Source organism: Artemia sp. Qi Xiang Cuo, chromosome 6, assembly GCF_049724085.1.
Source record: "Artemia sp. Qi Xiang Cuo chromosome 6, ASM4972408v1, whole genome shotgun sequence".
In the NCBI taxonomy this organism is placed as follows: Eukaryota; Metazoa; Arthropoda; class Branchiopoda; order Anostraca; family Artemiidae; genus Artemia; species Artemia sp. Qi Xiang Cuo.
The window spans coordinates 76515809-76537455 of NC_142799.1; the positions used below are offsets into that span (position 1 = coordinate 76515809).

The 21647-nt window shown below is 35.2% G+C and overlaps 1 protein-coding gene across 2 annotated transcripts in view; it reads left to right on the plus strand.

Moving 5' to 3' along the window:
* The window catches only part of Sos (Son of sevenless guanine nucleotide exchange factor), a 157282-nt gene that overhangs the window by 89217 nt on the left and 46418 nt on the right, over positions 1-21647 (plus strand). For both annotated transcript variants that reach the window (XM_089090363.1, XM_089090362.1), the window contains exons 9-14: positions 2482-2618; positions 7340-7473; positions 8963-9154; positions 11136-11253; positions 14803-15067; positions 18493-18623. In XM_089090363.1, coding sequence (XP_088946489.1) covers positions 2482-2618; positions 7340-7473; positions 8963-9154; positions 11136-11253; positions 14803-15067; positions 18493-18623 — 977 coding nt within the window. The remainder of the gene's footprint in view (positions 1-2481; positions 2619-7339; positions 7474-8962; positions 9155-11135; positions 11254-14802; positions 15068-18492; positions 18624-21647) is intronic.

Genomic DNA, 21647 nt, shown 5'->3' on the forward strand with positions numbered 1-21647 from the left:
CAAAATAATAATTTTTGTTCTGGTTTGTATTTTGCAGAATAATAAGGTCTTTATTTTATAGTAAAATAGACATACTAATAGAACTTTTGATTTTATACCGCTCAATGTTCCACAGAAGGTTTTCAGTTCTCATCAGCACATAAAGTAGATAAATAAGTTCTTAAATAAGAATTATTCCACACTAATTTGAAATAAAAGGTGATACAATTTTCTTGCGTCTGTGTTATCACAAAACTAATAGGTGATAATCTGCTGTTTCAAATTCTACGATTGATTAAGTAGTGCTTTACCGTTAGTAAATACTAGCGTCAACAGAGATTTATATTGATAAGTATTGAAGATTAAATGTAGCCAATAACATGTTTTAGGACCCTTTAACAACTGTCTAAGGATTAAAAATTCGCTAATAATCAGTTCTCAAAGAACTGCCGGATAATCAGATAATCAATTCTTATTCGGATAATCATCCGAATGAGATCAATTCTCATTCATGAATTCGGATAATCAATTCTCAAAGAACTGCCTCCACCTACAATATATCAATAATAAGATGTGCACTGTGCAATATGCAACAATATTGATTATCCTGAATACAAACAATTTTCATCCTGTCTTACGAATCCAAAGGCTGCAGGTTCCCAAGGGGGGTTTTAGAAGCAATATACTAAAAACAAAATACTAAAAAAGTTTAAAGCAATTGGTGCAACTTCATCGGGCAAACTTTACTTTCAACACTTTACATTTAAAATTGTAAAGCGTGAACATTGTAATTGTACGTACAATGTTTACGCACAATGAGCTTAAGGGAAAAGCTCAAGTAAGTCAACCTTTTGTTTATACAATAATGCAATTTCGTCTGTACTATTCCTATGGTTGACTTACCTAATGACAATTTTTAATTGTTCATTTTTAATGAATAGTTTTACTTGTTGTATTGCCTTCTTGTTTTGTTTATTATTAATGCCTTTAGTTATTTTTGTTACGCACGGGTGAAAGTTACGGTTTACGTAATTGGATCTATTGATTATGTTTTGATATTGATATTCGCTAACAAAAGTACTTTGAATCTCTGTGTTGATGTTTTCCTACATTTACCATTTTGGGATTAAAAGAACAACAACAAAAAACAACCTAGTTTTTGACTTTTCGTTAATCCTTGCTTGTGGGAGGCAAAGAAAGTATGGAAAGGTAGAAGGGCTGCGAAAGATAGAAGGATAGAAAGAAAGTTAATGGGGTTGCTAAGATTCCGCCAAGTGAAGCATTGTATAGTATGGGTGAAATATAAATAATAATAATAAATACCGTTTGTGTCCGTGTTTTTCCGCGTCACCGACTTATCAAGAGGGCTATCCTTTTACTCATCTTTGTGCTAAGATCTTACATCTTTTGACAAAGAACGCTTAAAAGTGAAATCTTAGCACTAAGATCTTACATTTTATAGCGTTCTTTTGCAAACGTCTTTCATCATTCTGCTCTGATCAGCGGTCTAAGAACAATGATGAGTATATCATCAAAGTTCTCTCATCATTGTTCTATATGGCAGAAAGATGGCGTCTTTGATACTTTTTGCTAACATCAGTGAGCTGTAAGATCTTAGAACAAAGATGAGTTAAAAGAACGGAAATCTTTGCAGAAGGATGTGAGATCTTAGATGTAAGATCTTAGTGCAAAAGAACGAGCCTAATATCTAGAAGATATGCGGTCAACCACATAGGATTGCTGGTTAACAATTGCAACAAGGAAACGGCCACAATAAACAGTTGCCATCTACCTCCAGTCAAACTTGTCTAACAAAAATTGGGAAACCGTATTTCTTTCCCGTGTTTACATGTGTCCTCCGTGTTCTTGCATTGCCTTCTCTTTGGAGAATTAATAATAATAAAAAAAAAGAAAAAAAAAGATAAAAAAAAAAAAAAAAATAATAATAATAAAAAAAAAAAAAAAAAGATCTTATATGTAAGATCTTAGTGCATAAAAACGGGCTTAAGGTTTTTCCAATCGTGAGTTTTTTTCTCACGCTTTTTCTTTTGTCATTCTTTTTTTTTTCTTTGTTTTTGTTCGCTGCTGTAAAATTTACCGTTTGTTTATGCTATTCCACGCATTATACAGTTCTATAGTTTGGGTGAAAAATGAAAAATAATGAATATTTTGTAATGATAATGATTGTTAACCATTGAATATGACTAGGCAAAGCACCACGAACAAAGGGAATTCAAACTTTAATGGAGGGGGTAAATAGTGAATCTTTGGACAGATTGGGATGGAGGAGGAGCGTGCGCGACTATATGGCCGCAGCTGGCTTGCTGTTAAATCATTAGTAGTAGCAGTGCCTCTAATAGTAGGTTATATGTGGTCTTTAAATATATTTTACCCTTTAGCAATAGTCATTTTAAAACTTTGCCAGAATAGTGACTTTGAACTTAATTCCTATGGGTGGTTGATTTTCCATTGTGAGTGTAAAAAAAAAATTATTTATTTCAGATTCTTCATCGCTTGTCCCCTCTTGAGGAAGACAAAGAAAGTTTAGAACAAGTAGAAGGATTGCTAAGACCTCTCCAAGTGGAGCTGGAAAAAATGGTTTCTTCACATTCCGCCAATGTACCTAAACGAAAACCAAGGTAACTACTGCTTTTTTGCTTTCTCTTTGCTCTAATCTCCATAGTTGTTTTATATCTATTTCATTTAATTATTTAATTTATATATTGGAAACCCGATAAACAACAACACTAAGAAAAAAGCGAAGTACTGGAAGAACAAATAGAAGTAAAATAATGTCTAAAAGACATATTTACAAAATCTAACAATTTAATCACTCAAACCCCAAGGAAACATGTTAAAGGAGAGATTGCGGTTTTTCTCTATTTATTGTTATTCTAAATTTATTGTTATTCACAGATAGAAAATAAAGATGGTCATCGGCATATGACAAACAAGAAAAAAAAAATAAATAAATATTATAATTAAATAGCTGAGAAAACGAGGGTAATATCAGCCAGTGGACAGAAAAGAAGCGAAAAGGACAAAAACATATATTTCGGAAAGGACTTCCGCCAAGCCTCATCAGTGCTAAAAAAAAAAAAAAAAAAAAAAAAAATCATTTTAATTTGAAGTAAACCCAAACAGAGCAGAGGAAACACTAGATCTAAAAAATAAAAAACCAAGCAAGAATAAATAAAATAGCATTCATTAAATTGGGCAACAATTATCTGCTTGGTGATTCACTTAGCTTGCCTCCTGACCTGATTTGTATTCAAATCATGCGTCATGTATAGCCAGTGTGGTCTTAGAAACCATTTGGTAATCGACATAGCATTTCTCCAAAATGAGTGCAATTCTCTAGCAATAAGTTTCAGATATTCACAGAGGCCGGTAGGAATTAGAAGTTTTGCCAATTTTGCATAACTCAGACAAAGGCCAGAAATATTATCCTTGATTTGTACAGATATGGTTCGACTCAGAAGTGAACGTTTTTTAGTGATGTTGCTATTGCACGTTACGTATGTTGTGTTGTCTGAATTGTTTGATTACAGATATTCCCCATGTATGTTTTGTGGGCAAGAAATTAAGGCCGTTTCTGTTGTTGCCCTAGCTTCAGTCCAAAATGCAAGAAAATTAATAAATTGCACACAAACATTCGCAATATTATTGATTGCAGATAATCCTATGAATGTTTTATGGGCAAGAAATTAAGACCATTTCTGTTGTTGCCTTAGGGATTGCCCTAGTCTTAGTCCAAAACGTAAGAAAATAACTAAATTGCACCCAAACATTAGAAATTTTAGTGGTTACAGATATTCCCCATGTATGTTTTGTGGGCAAGAAATTGAGGCCATATCTGTTGTTTCCCAAGGGGTTGCCCTAGCTTTAGTCCAAAACGCAAGAAAATAACTAAATTGCACCCAAACATTAGAAATATTAGTGGTTACAGATATTCTCCATGTATGTTTTGTGGGCAAGAAATTGAGGCCATATCTGTTGTTTCCCAAGGTGTGCCCTAGCTTCAGTCCAAAATGCAAGAAAATTAATAAATTGCACACAAACATTCGCAATAATATTGATTGCAGATATTCCTTTGAATGTTCTATGGGCAAGAAATTAAGACCATTTCTATTGTTGCCTAAGGGGTTGCCCTAGTCTTAGTCCAAAACGCAAGAAAATAACTAAATTGCACCCAAACATTAGAAATATTAGTGGTTACAGATATTCCCCATGTATGTTTTGTGGGCAAGAAATTGAGGCCATATCTGTTGTTTCCCAAGGGGTTGCCCTAGCTTTAGTCCAAAACGCAAGAAAATAAATAAATTGCACCCAAACATTAGAAATATTAGTGGTTACAGATATTCCCCATGTATGTTTTGTGGGCAAGAAATTGAGGCCATATCTGTTGTTTCCCAAGGGGTTGCCCTAGCTTCAGTCCAAAATGCAAGAAAATTAATAAATTGCACACAAACATTCGCAATATTATTGATTGCAGATAATCCTTTGAATGTTCTATGGGCAATAAATTAAGACCATTTCTGTTGTTGCCTAAGGGATTGCCCTAGTCTTAGTCCAAAACGTAAGAAAATAACTAAATTGCACCCAAACATTAGAAATATTAGTGGTACAGATATTCCCCATGTATGTTTTGTGGGCAAGAAATTGAGGCCATATCTGTTGTTTCCCAAGGGGTTGCCCTAGCTTTAGTCCAAAACGCAAGAAAATAACTAAATTGCACCCAAACATTGGAAATATTAGTGGTTACAGATATTCCCCATGTATGTTTTGTGGGCAAGAAATTGAGGCCATATCTGTTGTTTCCCAAGGGGTTGCCCTAGCTTCAGTCCAAAATGCAAGAAAATTAATAAATTGCACACAAACATTCGCAATATTATTGATTGCAGATAATCCTTTGAATGTTTTATGGGCAAGAAATTAAGACCATTTCTGTTGTTGCCTAAGGGATTGCCCTAGTCTTAGTCCAAAATGTAAGAAAATAACTAAATTGCACCCAAACATTAGAAATATTAGTGGTTACAGATATTCCCCATGTATGTTTTGTGGGCAAGAAATTGAGGCCATATCTGTTGTTTCCCAAGGGGTTGCCCTAGCTTTAGTCCAAAACGTAAGAAAATAACTAAATTGCACCCAAACATTAGAAATATTAGTGGTTATAGATATTCCCCATGTATGTTTTGTGGGCAAGAAATTGAGGGCATATCTGTTGTTTCCCAAGGGGTTGCCCTAGCTATAGTCCAAAACGTAATAAAATAACTAAATTGCACCCAAACATTGGAAATATTAGTGGTTACAGATATTCCCCATGTATGTTTTGTGGGCAAGAAATTGAGGGCATATCTGTTGTTTCCCAAGGGGTTGCCCTAGCTTCAGTCCAAAACGTAAGAAAATAACTAAATTGCACCCAAACATTAGAAATATTAGTGTTTACAGATATTCCCCATGTATGTTTTGTGGACAAGAAATTGAGGCCATATCTGTTGTTTCCCAAGGGGTTGCCCTAGCTTTAGTCCAAAACGTAAGAAAATAACTAAATTGCACCCAAACATTAGAAATATTAGTGGTTACAGATATTCCCCATAAATGTTGTATGGGCAAGAAATTAAGGCCATATCTGTTGTTGCCTAAGGGATTGCCCTAGTCTTAGTCCAAAACGTAAGAAAAGTAACTAAATTGCCCCAAACATTAGAAATATTAGTGGTTACAGATATTCCCCATATATGTTTTGTGGGCAAGAAATTGAGGCCATATCTGTTGTTTCCCAAGGGGTTGCCCTAGCTTTAGTCCAAAACGTAAGAAAATAACTAAATTGCACCCAAACATAAGAAATATTAGTGGTTACAGATATTCCCCATGAATGTTGTATGGGCAAGAAATTAAAACCATTTCTGTTGTTGCCTAAGGGATTGCCCTAGTCTTAGTCCAAAATGTAAGAAAATAACTAAATTGCACCCAAACATTAGAAATATTAGTGGTTACAGATATTCCCCATGTATGTTTTGTGGGCAAGAAATTGAGGCCATATCTGTTGTTTCCCAAGGGGTTGCCCTAGCTTTAGTCCAAAACGTAAGAAAATAACTAAATTGCACCCAAACATTAGAAATATTAGTGGTTACAGATATTCCCCATGTATGTTTTGTGGGCAAGAAATTGAGGCCATATCTGTTGTTTCCCAAGGGGTTGCCCTAGCTTTAGTCCAAAACGCAAGAAAATAACTAAATTGCACACACACATTCGCAATATTAGTGATTGCAGATCACAGTTTATAGAATTATCCAGTATGATCATTCTCTATCTCACCCATTATAAAAACCCGGACCTGTGCGAGTGCTCCGGAGAACCTTTTTGCAGATATAACATAAGCGAAGTCTGATCTTTTCATGGGTAGACAAGTCAGTCTGTGATCTAATCGGAAACAAGTGGAAACCCGCTATTACGAATAATGCACTTTGTTGGAAACAATCGGAAACATCGATCCCGCTAATGCAGAAATAAGTGGGAGGAGCTTTTTGTTCGCACCGAGAACGAAGACCAGAAATGATCTGCGATAAACTTACTGGTATATTCTATAAACTGTGTTGCAGATATTCTCCATGAATGTTGTATGGGCAAGAAATTAAGACCATTTCTATTGTTGCCCACGGGATTGCCCTAGTCTTAGTCCAAAACGTAAGAAAATAACTAAATTGCACATTAACATTCGCCATAATAGTGATTGGAGATATCCCCCATGAATGTTTTGTGGGCAAGAAATTAAGACCATTTCTGTTGTTGCCCAAGGAGGGGTTGCTCTAGTCTTAGTCTAAAACGTAAGAAAATAGCTAAATTGCACACAAACATTCGGCATAATAGTAATTGCAAATATACCCCATGAATGTTTCGTGGGCAAGAAATTAAGACCGTTTCTGTTGTTGCCCAAGGAGGGGTCGCCCTAGTCTTAGACTAAAACGTAAGAAAATAACTAATTTGCACACAAACAACTGCAATAGTATTGATTGCAGATTTTTCCCATGAATGTTTTGTTGGAAAGAAATTAAGACCATTTCTGTTGTTGACCAAGGGGTTGCCCTAGTCTTAGTCCAAAACATAAGAAAATAACTAAATTGCACCAAAAAATTTGCAATAATAGTGATTGTAGACTCTCTCCATCAATGCTTTGTGGGCAAGAAATTTTAAATGTTATGCCTGAGATGTAATCCTTCTTTGTATCTACATATTAGTTAAAAAACGTAGTTAAGTATCAGTCAAAGATGCGTGGAAGGCTCCCTGAATTTTTTTTTTTTTTATTTTATTTTATTTTATATATATACTGGTGCTCCTAACTGTTACTGTTTACTTTCAGTGAAACTGGTGGTATTCGATTTAATAGTCATGCTAGTCGACAAGTTGCACTAAGGAAAGTACAAGAGCTACAAAGATTGGTAGATGGTTTTGAAGTCAAAGATATTGGCCAGTGTTGCAACGAATTTATATGTGGTAAGTTACATATGGTGAATAATTTAATGGTTTTGCTTGTCAACAAGTTGTGTTAAGAAAAGGGTAGATGGTTTTGAAGTCCATGACATTGACCGCGCTGGATATACATGGATGAGACCGCGCTGAATATAAATGACGCATTAATTCTGAAAATTATTTTGTTTGAGTTTGTCTTTTTCTTAATATTTTCTCGTTTCTTTCATCTTTCTCGTACGTAGCTGGATTTCATAAAATTTATGTTTTTATAGGATGTTGATTTTTGCTCGCAAAGGCAAATTTGAGCTTTCTCTCATTGGCCTTCTATACTCTCGCTAGCCAAGTCTATGTCAGTTAGTAAAAATAAACGCTAAAGAAATGCAAACATTCTTGATCTATGTTTGCGTTCCTGAAATCAAATATGATTATGAACTATTTGCTGGTACCTTTATTCTTAAACGATGGATAGCAACAAATTCTACTAATTGCTTGCTCGTAAATTGTAAAGGGGGTTAACTCACTTTTAGGGTTTGTAACTTTTGCGCTTTACAATAATGAAAATGGATCAAGATCTTTTTTTGTTTTGTGTTTTTGGAATGAAAGTAATAACGCACAATTTTTACTGCGCAAAAACACATGTATGGGTCACAATTTTTCGATGTTTCTTAATGTGGCCTCGTCGGACCAGTTTAGGGATTTGATACAGTTTTTTTGTACTCTTCTATTGTAACATTCTTTTTCTATGTAGCATAAAATATTACATTACAGAGCTACTGGCAGAGAGATAGAATAAACATCATGAGTTTTGCCGGAGAATTTCTTGGGGGGGGGGGATCTATCAGGAGCTTTGTTTTAATTGATTTTAAAGGGTAATATTTTTCTATATATATGCAATGTTTAAATGTATTTAAACATCTGTGTTCAATGTATTTAAACATCAGAGAACCCTATTGTAGAGGTCACAATGGCTTTGTCTGCTTAGAAGATAGAAGTGACGCAGAATTTCAATCCATATGAATAGTAATGCCCATCTCTGTCCACCCGAGTTTCTATAGTAAAAATACTATCAAGAACTGATTCAATAAAACTATTGTGGGGAGGACGGGTCCTCTTCACTCCTTTGTGCAAATAATGACCAAGATACTTACATGATTAATGACTTTCTAATTTTTTTCCTAAGTTTAATTGTTGAAATTTGATTTAGAGGAAAGCTTTGGAAAGCTTGACTCTGGTAAGTGACTAGCGTAGTATTACTTTTTTTCTAATATCTTTAGATCATTTCTTGATGAGTTATGGCCTTTTCTATGCAGAAATTATATCAATTGACTTCTAGATATTTGTTTTAATGACTTGACTCAAACATATAAAAAAGAAATCAGATACAAAGCTTGGTTAAGTTTGAATCAAGCTTAAAACTGAATATAACTGATAATATATTGAGTAATATTCTTCTTCTTCTTTACTCCTAATCCCTTTTTCGAAGTCTACGGATTAAACTAGTTTTTTTTTGCAGAGGGTACAATTGGAAAGCTAGGCTCTGGTAAACGACTAACGGAGCGGTACGTTTTCCTGTTTGATGGTTTAATAATTTTATGCAAGCACAATATACGACGAACCTCAGTCACTGGCCCTCAAGGGGAGTACAGATTAAAAGAAAAATTTTTCATCCGAAAGGTGGAGATTGTCGATCGTGAAGACACTGAAGGTGAGTAAATTAAATTAGATGGAAATCTCTAGTGTTTTATAATGAATAGGCCATAAAGGGTGGGGGGGGGGGTGATGGTGGTATGTAAGACTGAAAATCCTGAGGGGAGAACTCTCAAGATCACCCAGGGGTTTCAGGTGTCAGTTGTTTTTTTTTTTTTTGCGTAGAAGGCTCCTTGAAACGATTTTTTTCTGTAGATAAAAGCGAATTAAAATGGCTATAGGCTGGAAAATTTATGTTATAAAATAACCTTGTTCTGATTTGTTTTTCGTATTTTTTTGCGGGCTGAGGGTGGGGAAGGGAGTCGGGGAGTGCATGACGAGAACCTTTTTTTACAGACTAAAATATTCTAACTAGTCTTTATAATATTTTTTTCCATAAAGTCTTATTTTACCCGGTGAATTTGAGAAGAAATGACTAATTCTATATCGCAAAATTAAGTATTCAAGTCAAACCTAACTAATAGCAAGCGGATTAATTCTTAATTGTAAGATTCTTCTTTTTATTCAAGTTATGTATTTAGTATAAACATTTCATTGCCACAATTAACCACCTTTATGCATCTTATTTTTTAAATAAATCAGTTATTTTCTTCTTGTTTAGTATATCAGGTTTTCTTTCGTAAAATTATCCATCTTTCTAAATTAAACTTTGAAATAATCAATGGATTCTTCTCTATGTCTGTAATAAACATTTACTTTGGCACAATTGTCCGTCTTTCTGCATCACCTTACAAAACCAACAGATCTTTCTTTCTTTCTTCTTCTACAAATATTTTGGTTGACCATCTTTCTAAACTGCTTTCTAAAATATCGTTTCTGCTTCCTCTTCTTAGTGTTGTTTAATATAAAGTTTTTCCTTGGCATAATTATTCATCTTTCTGCATTAAGTTTTAGAGTAAATCCATAATTACCTGCATCTTCTTGATGCTTATGATAACCATTTTCTGTGGCAAAATCGTCCATCTTTCCGTATTAAACTCAAAAATAAAACCAATCACTTTCTTCTTCTTGTTCAGTGTAAGCCGTTTCTTTGGCACAATTGTTCATCTTTATGCATTAAATTCTAAAATAAATTGATCATTTCCTGCTTCGTCTTGAATGTCCGGCAGCTTCAGTCTTGAAGTGGAATTTGTCTGACCGTCTATTGGATGTTGCATATCCATTCGTGCCAATGGCGTGGTGTTATATTCTAATTACTAATTCTAATTCTGATTATATTCTAATTACTGTTTAGTTGGTACTCTTTAATGAGTATGTTTTTAGTAAATACTTAAGTGTTTGAGTATTCTTTAAGTACTTGGATTTTAATTACTCTTTATATTGTAGCCAAATGAGGCAGATATAATAGAAAACCTTCGGCTAAATTATATTCAGTTTTTAGTGACCCCACTTTTTTTTCTGGAATTTACCCTATTCTTCATATCAGTGGTATTCAATCATATTACTTTCTTTTTTCGCCTTTTTATTGTATCTACCTCTCTGGTCTATAGATCGGAACCTCATATGTGTTTACAGACTCCCAGATATCAGGTTAAAAGTTACGTAGCTTGCTGGTAAACGTCCCCGATTTACCTTCAAGTATTTTCCCGCTCACAGTGCCCTTGCTCGTTTAGTGTGGTTTTTTTCCCCTTACTTTAAGGTTATTTCCTTTTCTTTTCGTTACTCTGCTTTCTCCCTCTTTTTAGTGATTATAAATAAATTATTATTAAAATACAAGCTTCGCTTAGTATAAAACATTTTTGTGGCAGAATTATCCATCTTTCTGCATTGAATTCTGAAATAAATCCATCATTTTCTCTTCTTCTTGAAGGTTCATCAAATTAAGACGGAAATTAAAAAAAATATTCGTCTATTGGATGCTGAATGTCTATTAGTCCCAATGACGTGGGGTTATATGTACTTGGATTTTTATCTGTGAAGATTAATACGTCAATTCGATGAATCAATTTCAATTCATTCTCTTTAATCTTCTATTTTAGAACTGAGGAACGCATTCGAGATAGCCCCAAGAAATCAGCCGAGCGTGGTACTCTTTGCCCGTTGCCCGGAAGAGAAAAACAATTGGATGGCAGCTCTAGTCATGTTAAACACCAAAAGGTAATTTTGTTTTCGCAAATACATAATATCGATTTAGCAATTTTTTATGTTTACAATTTTCCTCTATAGATTGGAGAGACAGGCAGTGAAAGTATGTGCCCAAGAAAATTGGAATAAAAGAGTTTTATCCTAATCATTGAGTTTTAAAGTGATTTCGCTACCAGTGAAAAATCCAACTTCTAATGAAAAAGAACACCTTGGACTTCCTAAGCTTTCTATTAACTTTTTTCTTGTTTATCGTTGAAACTTAGAGAATTTGAGAATTTTCATTGAAAACATAAACAAATATGCATCTCCTTTCTTTCTCCTCTCTCTCTTTCTCTTTGTCTCTCTCTCTCTCTCTCTCTATCTCTTTCTCTCTCTCTCTCTATCTCTCCCCCTCCCTTTCACTCTCTCTCTCTTTCTCTCTCACTCTTTCTCTCTCTCTCTCTCTCTCTCTCTCTCTCTCTCTCTCTCTCTCTCTCTCTCTCTCTCTCTCTCTCTCTCTCTCTTTTTTGTTTTTCTTTTTATCCCTCTGTCCCCCTCTATCTCTCTTTTCTCTCTCTCTATCTATCTCTCTCACCTATTGTATTACAAACAAACAATTATCCTTTCGCAAATAAAATGAAAATATAGAATCATCGGCCGCGCGCTAGTTTTGCATAAGTAAAGAACGATTTGGGCACAATATGTTTTTTTTTTTTTTTTTTTTTCTGTCTATACCCGGACACTTTGTATCGAAGGAGTTGTCGTAGAAACTTCTAAACGGGCTCATTCGATTGGAAATTAGAGTGGCTAATGCCCTTTTTGATAGTTATAAGTGATTAGAGCGCAAGTAGCCACCCCCCCCCCCACACGCCCACAATTCCCCCAAATACATCCAATCAAAGTTTTGAGATTGTCATTTTGTTCAGCGTAGTTGATTTCCAGATAGAAAATATGTTTTTGAGGAGGATACTCCCCAACAATCCTCAGGGCAAGGGTTTTAAGTTATGCCCTGGGGGTATATGAGGTTTTATAGAAGGCGTTGTCGTATAAACTTCAAAACAGGCTGATCCGATTGGAAATTCGAAGGGCTAGTACCCTTTTTAATAGTCGAAAGTGATGGGAGGGCAACTAGCCCCCTCCCACGCCCATCATTTCTCTAAACACATCCAATCAAAATTTTTAGATAACTATTTTGTTCAGCGTAATTGATTTCCAGATAGAAAATATGTTTTTGAAGAGGACACTCCCCCACAACTCTCAGGGCAATGGTTTCAAGCTATGCCCTGGGGGCATATAAGGTTTTTATTGAAGGCGTTGTCGTAGAAACTTCAAAACAGGCTCATTCGATTGGAAATTCAAAGGGATAGTTCCCTTTTTAATAGTCGAAAGTTATTGGAGGGCGACTAGCCCCCCCCCCCCACGCCCATCATTTCCCCAAACACATCCAATCAAAATTTTGATATAGCCATTTTGTTCAGCGTAGTTGATTTCAATCTAGAAACTAGGTTTTTGAGGAGGACACTCCCCCACAACCCTGAGGGCAAGGATTATAAGTTATGCCCTGGTGGCATATAAGGTTTTTTATTGAAATCTTTGTCGTAGAAACTTGAAAAAGGGCTCATTCAATTTGAAATTCAAAGAGCTAGTAGCCTACCCTTTTTAATGGTCGAAAGTGATTTGAGGGCAACTAACCCCCATCTCAAGCCCACCTTTTCCCCATATACATCCAATTAAAATTTATAGATTGCCATTCTTTTCAACGTAGTCGTAAGTGTTGGAAATTAGCTCTTTTATAATGACAACCCCCACCCTCCACAGTCGTCAGGGCAAGGTCTGTCAGTTATGCCCTGGGGGCATATAAGGTTTTAATAAAAGGCAACTAGCCCCTCCGCCAAAGCCCATCAGTCAGCCACACTCCTTAAATAACTATTTTGAGAATGCCAGTGTTTCCAGGATATTTGTTTTCCTGACTGAATTTATTTTTTTGAGGAGAACACTCCCCACAACCCTCAAGGCCCTGGTTTTAAAATATGTACTTGTGCCATATATGGTTTTTACAGAATGTGTTGTCGTAGAAACTTCAAAAGGGGCTCATTTGATTGGAAATTCAAAGGGCTAGTGTCCTTTTTAATAGTCGAAAGTGATTGGAGGGCAACTAGCCGCCCCCCCCCCACACCCATCATTCCCCCAAACACATCCAATCTAAATTATGAGATAGTCATTTTGTTCAGCGTAGTTGATTTCCAGATACAAAATATTTTTTTTAGTAGGACTCTTCCCCGCACCCATCGGGTCCATGATTTTAAGTTGTGCCCCGGGAGAATATGATGTTTTTGTTGAAGGCTTTATCGTCGAAACATCACAAATCGCTCTTTTAATTGAAACGTCGAATGGATAGCACGCTTTTCAATAGTCGAAATTGATTGGAGGGCACCTAGCCCCCGCCCCCACGCCCTTCATTCCCCCAAACACATAAAATCAAAATTTTGAGATATCCATTTTGTTCAGCGTAGGCTAGTTGATATCCAGATAGAAAATATGTATCTGAGGAGGACACTCCCCCACAACCCTCAGGGCAAGGGTTTTAAGTTATGCCCTTGAGGCATACAAGGTTTTTATAGAAGCAGAGTAACGAAAAGAAAAGGAAATAACCTTAAAGTAAGGGAAAAAAACAACACTAAACGAGCAAGGGCACTGTGAGCGGGAAAATACTTGAAGGTAACTTGGGGACGTTTACCAGCAAGCTACGTAACTTTTACTTTACTGAAAAAAATATAAATGTTTTTAATTTTATAACTTTAATGAATAAATAATATCAACATTTTGATTACTAAATATCAGTATATGTATATTAAACTGACAATGCACATTCATTTGTATTTTTTTCGTCAGTATAGTGCAAATTATGTTCTGGCCTTGGGAAGGCATAAGGGTTTTGAGCCCAACTTATATTAATTTCTGCTCGTTTTGAGTTTGACTCGGTTATTTATTGTAATTTATGTTGGTTTGGGGTTTCATTTATTTATCGATGCTGATTTGTGTTAGTTTCACGCTTGGTAGATTATTTGATTTTATTTTTACTCATTTTTTGTTTAATGAAGTTCTTAACTTTTCTTTTAAAAACTTATTTCGTGGAAAAAGTTTTTTTTTAATTAATCGTATAAAAAACCTAATTAAGGTTCAATCTTAATTAATTAGTATTTTGCTTTATCTCAAAATCATGTCGAAGTTGAAAAATTGTAATTTATACTTAGTTTTGAAATAAGATTATAGCAAAATAAATATTATCATGTTTTTTATTTCAATTTTGAAGCCCTACCCTCTTCTCTAGGGGTCTGATCTGTTCTGTCTTATGTTCCATCCCAACGTGTGCTGCAACCAATGGAAGGTCTTGTCTTTACAAAACATTTTGTTCTAAAAAAAAAAAAAAAAAAAAAAAAAAAAAAATGAGAACATTTATTCTTCTTGAGGTAAATATCCCTCTTTGTTTCTGTATTGTTATGTCTTTTGTGTATATTTAACTAAAGAAAAAGACTTGAATGATAATAATAGCAAGTGGGCTAACTGGTCTGTGTTTTCTAGTATGCTGGAAAGAACACTTGATTCCATACTTCGCGAAGAAGAAAAGAAGCATCCGCTTAGATTGCCTAGTCCAGATGAATACCGATTCGCGGAAGAGGACTCGGACTCGAATATCGTATCAGAGATGAAGGAAAACTCTGGGGTGCCTGTCATTAAAGGTGCTACTCTACTGAAACTAGTTGAAAGGCTGACATACCATAGATATGCAGATCCTATGTTTGTCCGGACGTTCTTGACCACTTATAGAAGTTTCTGCTCTCCACAGGTAAACCTCTTTTTTGCTGTTGTTTTAGCGAAACAAGATCCCTCCCTCTCTCTCCCACTTCCCCTCCATCTCTCCCTCTTCCTCTCCATCTCTCCCTCTCTCTCCCTCTCTTTCTCCCTCTCTTTCTCCCTCTCTTTCTCCCTCTCCCTCTTGACCACCACTCCCTCTCTCTCTCTCTCTCTCTCTCTCTCTCTCTCTCTCTCTCTCTCTCTCTCTCTCTCTCTCTCTCTCTCTCTCTTTCTTTCTTTCTTTCTCCCTCTACCTCTTGACCACTTATAGAAGTTTCTGCTCTCCAGCGGTAAACCTCTTTTTTGCTGTTTTTTTTTGCGAAACAAGATCTTATGCGATTAATTTTAGCTACAATTCTTTTAATTAAAGTCGTACTGATCCCACGTAATTGTTTGCTTTTCTTCTTTTTCGTAAGGTTGTGGCACAGTTTATATAATTAGCAGTATGATCATTCTCTATCTCTCCCATTATAAAAACCCGGACCGGGGTGCGAGTGCTCCGGAGAACGTTTTGGCAGATATAAACATAGGCGGTATCAGATCTTTTCACGGGTAGACAAGTCAGATTTCTCTTGGACGTTAAACAAGTGGAAACCCGCTATTACGAATAATGCAATTTGTAACCATTTCTCAGTGATTGACGATAACAGACTAATCCGCTAAGGCAGAAATAAGTGGGAGGAGCTTTTTTTTCGCACCGAGACCGAAGACCAGAAATGATCTGCGATAAGCTTACTGTCTATAAACTGTGGGTTGTGGTGTCTATATGTATAGAGGCATTCAGGTTGCTGCGTCACCACTCTCTTTCGGTTAAGGCTCAGGGAGGCGAATCTTCTGTGGTTGAAACAGCCTCGTTCTACGGTGATGCGGAGACATGATAGTCTCTAGCTCTAATAGCGAGGGAACAGCTAATAAAAGGGAAATAATTACTGCGTGGTCAATACCATTCCTAAAAAAAATTTAAAAATTTAAGAAAAAAAAATATTACAATCCCCCAAGAATCACTTACCACCTTCAATCTCTGTTTCTCTTTTTATTATTATTATTAGTATTATTATTGTTAGGGGGTTGAAAACACAAAACAGTTGCATTTTTATGTCAAATCTTTTTTGTTTTACGGTGTTTTGTAGAGAGTCTTCGGATCGATCTGAAGGAGAAACCCCTGATCAAAGAACTACCATTAATCAGATATTACTTTTTTTTTCAATGGAGACATAATTTATTCACAAAAAAATCATCAAAAGAAAGGATGAAGCCCAGTAACCTTGGCTTGTGTTGCCACTCCAAAAAAAGGCATTAATTTACATCAGTGCATTCGGATTCCCATTTCACTACAAAAAAAAATATGAAACATAGTAGAAAAAAAATATATAAATATATAATATATAAAATATATATATATAAAATATGTATATAATTAATATATATAAAATATAAAATATATAAAAATATATAAAACTTGAGAAAAAAAAATCACAATTTATAAACCTGCAGGCGACGGTGTCTCAACTGCTCACGGAAGCCAGACTTTTCAACAGTATTCCTAATAGAAGATGGCGTCTGATACCACAATATCGGAAGAATATGGCGAGCAGAGAAAGCAGACCTCGCAGACACTAATCGGCCTTCTATACATACCAACCTGTCTCGTTAAATGTCCATGGACATCAGCAGTTGTCTCAAAAATATAACGAAGACACATTGGAGCAGTATTATTAATAACATCTTACATTAGTTGAAGCTTATAAAATAAGCACAACCCTGAAAATGGTAAAATATGGATTCGTGGATAAATATTTCTACCTCAGGCAAGTCTATCAGTTCCGTAATTAGCAAGTACAGCTGAATTCTGGAGAACACGCACAGGTTTCAGGTGAACATAAAAAGTTCCAGACCGAACAGAACAATAGTATAGTAAATAAGGATGGGTTAATGAAAAATATAAAAGACGCAAAACTTTCTCTGGAAACTGATGCTTTAGCTTCCTTATCATGCCTACACTCCTTGCTACTTTCAACGATATACACTGTAAATGCTCTGAAAAACTTGATGTCTCATCGAGTATTCCACCCAGGTATTTCACTGATTTATGACGTCTTATTGTCGAGTGTGATTTACTTTCAGCTTATTTAGCCTTAGCCATTTCTCCACTTTTTCCATATCATTATTCAGTGTCCCTAAAAGCTGAGCTTCGGTGCGCTCCTAACTGTACATTATTTGCAGTTTGTCAAATATTGACGATCTGTGTTTTGTGTTAACGTTTGTGTATTTAAGATTGTCAATTTCCGGGAGATTCTGGTGTACCCAATTTTCTATTTGGGAAATTTTGGAATAGTGAAGGCGCCCGATGAAGCTAACGATATACTGAAGGGTGTTGTCAGAACTTCTATAACTAAAATTTTTTAGCCGCTGAATTCTGTTGGTGTTACAATAGAGACGAAATTAAGTCATACATATGCCCTTTTCAGGATAGAAAAGTTTTTTTTGTCAATTCTACCAATTCAATAATACAGACGATGACACTTTTACTACTTCGCAGCATCAAGCGCTGTCTAAGGAGAACAAACTCTAGCACACTCCTCCTCTATCACACACAGCGATATCATTTGAAACTTGTTCAACTAGTATAGGAAACACGTAGTACCATCTTTATTTTGACTACTTGAGACAACGCTCGTGGCACGTCCCTCTGAAATAGGCGAAAGCAGCGTCTTAAAATAATTTTCGTTTTTAAGAGTTTTGACTTTTGATGTATATGGGAAGCTTAAAAAGCAACCTAATTCTTTCTTGAAACCATAGACAATCTTCAAAGTGGTATTTTATACTAACTCACCGCAGCACCAACCCGCCTGAAGGAAAGATACGCACGCTCCTCCTCCATCCCAATCTATTCAAAGCATCCTTATTTACACCTTCCCAGGAAGCTCCCACTTCTCTTAAATCTTTCTGGATGACATCCTCCCACCCCAACCGCGGACAACCTGCTTTCCGCTTAGCCCTAGACGGTTGTCCGAAAAGGACAATCTTCGGCAATTTGTAAAAGAGGGAAATTCAACAGAATTGAAAGGTTTGTTAAAGGGAAAATCATTAAAGCTATGAAACTAATAATATAAATATTTGCTGACATCTAAGTTTAGATAAATCAGGGAAAGAGTATTAAGTTCATGTTTATTGCTTTTGCAACGAAAATATACATCTATGCATGAAACGTACGCTGTAAATGAAGATGTTATGTTTGTCAATATTTACATTGTCTGTGTAAGAATTAAATCACTGTTAGCTGTATGGCTATATTGTCTGTAAATATTGGCAGTATGTGTTGTTATTGATTGTATTGTCATTAATTGACTAATTGAATGCTATAATTGACTGTAGACTAACTTAGGAGATATAGTTTTGACATTATTCGCTTTTCAGGAATTACTGGACATGCTGATAGAAAGGTTTGAGATACCTGACTTACCACTGTTGCCAGATCAGTCAGAAGCCTGCCAACGAGAGAGCTTGAAAAGATTCAGAAAGGGATATGTGCAGCCAGTACAATTTAGGTAAGTTAAAAGCTTTTTATGAATTATATAGAATGTGCCATTAACTAAATAAATGTAGTTGGAAAAAGAAAATCCTGAAAATGGTGATTTGAGGGAAGGAAATCGAGTTGAGATCTTTGTGAGATTAATGCAAATATTTACTTACTCAGGTTATGTGAAAAAAAAATCACGGTACTAGTGAGGGAATAGGGGAGAGGGAGGAGGATTTACATCTAATAGTGATTGGGAATATTATATATATATATATATATATATATATATATATATATATATATATATATATATATATATATATATATATATATATATATATATATATATACATATATATACATATCATATATATATATATATATATATATATATATATATATATATATATACACACACACATATATATATATATATATATATATATATATATATATATATATATATATATATATATATATATATATATATATATATATATATATATATATATATATATATATATATATATATATATATATATATATATATATATATGTTGATCTTGATCATCGACACTCTTTAGGATCGAAAGTTTCAAAGTTTCTGCATGTTTTGTCTTGTTGGTTACATTTTATACTCATTATTTAATATAGTGTCTTTTTTTTTATAACAATCTTCTCGTCTAATAGCGAGACCTTTGCTAAATGGAACCACCCTTTATCTCTTAAATCTCGTATAAAATGCGAGCTCTATTCAATAAGTAACCAGACAAATTGCTGCAGCTCAGAAACGGTTTATTTGACCAATTCAAAACTTTGGCTACTTCTCAACACAGTTCCACTAACATTTATTCACTTAATCCATTGTTGTTCTAATTTATGTATGCCTTTGGCATAAAACCCTTTGGATTGATCTCGAAGCCATTTTTGCATTTGATTGTTAGCTTCTTTATTGGATTGAACGTGTCTCCCTTGTAGAGCCTCTTTAAGGGGTCCAAACAAATGAAAATCTGATGGACGAGGTCAGGGTAGTAGGGAGGACTCGGGTCTCCACCCCGGTTTTAAACAGTTTCTTGATATGGAAGTGTCATTTGGGTGCACATTGTCATGGAGGAAACTCACCTTTAGTCCAGAGTCCGTTTCTTTCAAATGGCAAGGCTTACTTTTTTGTGATCGTATTACTGCAATACTGGTTGTCAATGGCTCGTTGATCTTCAAGATAGTCACAATACATAAGCTCCTGGGAATTCCAGAATACTGTAAGCATGACTTAGGCCTGCTATTTGAACAAAACACCGTGGACTCTGGACTAAAGGTGTGATTTTTGTTCATGACAGTGCGCGTCCACATGTGGCGCTGGTCAATCATGAAACAGTCCAAAAACTAGGGTGGCAGATCCTTCCAAATAACCCCTACTGCCCTGACTTTCTCCAATAATTTCTCGGTAAAAGGAGATATGTGCTATTTTTTCAGTTCGTTTGCTTTAATTTGTAAATTAATTGAAACATAATGAAGTTGAGTTGCTGTGACGCCAGGTGGTATGTAAGAACAAGGATGATTGTGCTGATAAGTTGACAAAAATGAGGCTTTTTGTCAGTATAACTGGGGTCAAACGAATAGCGAAACGTCCTTAAATGGCGCGTAGGCAGATGGCATAGGAATTGATGAAAAGGAAGTTGAAACTTCCTTGAATGGTTTGTAGAAAGATGTCATAAGAATCGATGAGAATGAAGTTGAAACTTGCTCGAATAGCGTATAGGAAGAGACCATAAGAATCGATGAAAAGGAAGTTAAAACTTCCTGGAATGGCGTGTAAGAAGAGGGTATAAGAATCGATGGAAAAGAATTTGAAACTTTTGCGTAAATGAGTAAAAGGTGAAGATCTAAATCCAGTTAGGTTGCGAAGGAGAAATTAATGCTATGTTGGCGTTCGGCAGCTTACTGCTGTGATGACTTGCTGATAATAAAGTATGTGCTGCGTCACAACGGTATGAGAATAAGCATGGGCAATGTTCTGTTTTTCTGAAGAAACAGAAAAAAAATAAACAGGGCTTGAATGAAACACAACAGGTCAACAGAAAAAAAGAAAACCTGTTTCTGTTTCTATTCTGTTTTTTTGGTAAAAACAGAAAACAGCTGTTTTCGTTAAAAAAAACAGCTGTCTAAACAGCTGTTTTTCGAACACCTAAAGCTTAAAGAAGAAAAAATTTGTAAATGATAAGTTTTGGTTTATTATAGTACTATTGCAATATTTTCCGCCAAAAAGAACAGTTTTTCAATAAAGGGGCGAAAAACTGTCTATGCACACATCATCACCATCCTTTTTTACGGTTATTTTATTCCATTTTCCTGTTCCTTTTTTCTAAAAATGCGCTTTTATGTTTATACAGAATCTCCTCGAATTTCCCGGAAATGCATTTTAATTATGTGATGCATTTTGAAAATAAAATAATTTTCGTCGTCAAATTGCGCAGTCAGCTCAAAGTCATTCTTGTTTAAGCAGAGCCCATAGTTGCTTTGGCGGGGGACAGTCTCCCCCTCCAGACCATGCTTTTCCCTTCAGCCATCCTGATGTTTGGAAGCCATCGGAAACAATGTATGAAAGAAGAAAAATGCACGGGAAAATCACACTTCTAACCACCAAGTCAAAAATTTTCGTTGGCTCGCAGCTTAAAACATCTTTTTAAGATTAATTATTTCCTAGCCAATTTGTGTGAGAGACAAATCAAAAGGAAAATCCATGGTTTAAGGGTACTTTGTATATTTTTACGGCGCTTTGCGCTAAAAAATAATGTTCTAGGCCCTCCGCCGAATTCATTCTTAAGTAAATATGTAAAATGAAATTTCTCAAATTCTGAATTTCAAAGAAACTTAGACCCTTTGCTACACAATACTTTCCTTAAGCATTCTCTTCTCTTAATAGGTTTTCAAAGGGATGCAATATAAAAACATTTGCAGTTTTTGATAACTTATTTCGAAAATTTCTTTCGCTTTGCGGCAGAAAATACTTTCTCCAACCCATACACTTGCTTCATTATAGAAAGTGTTATTA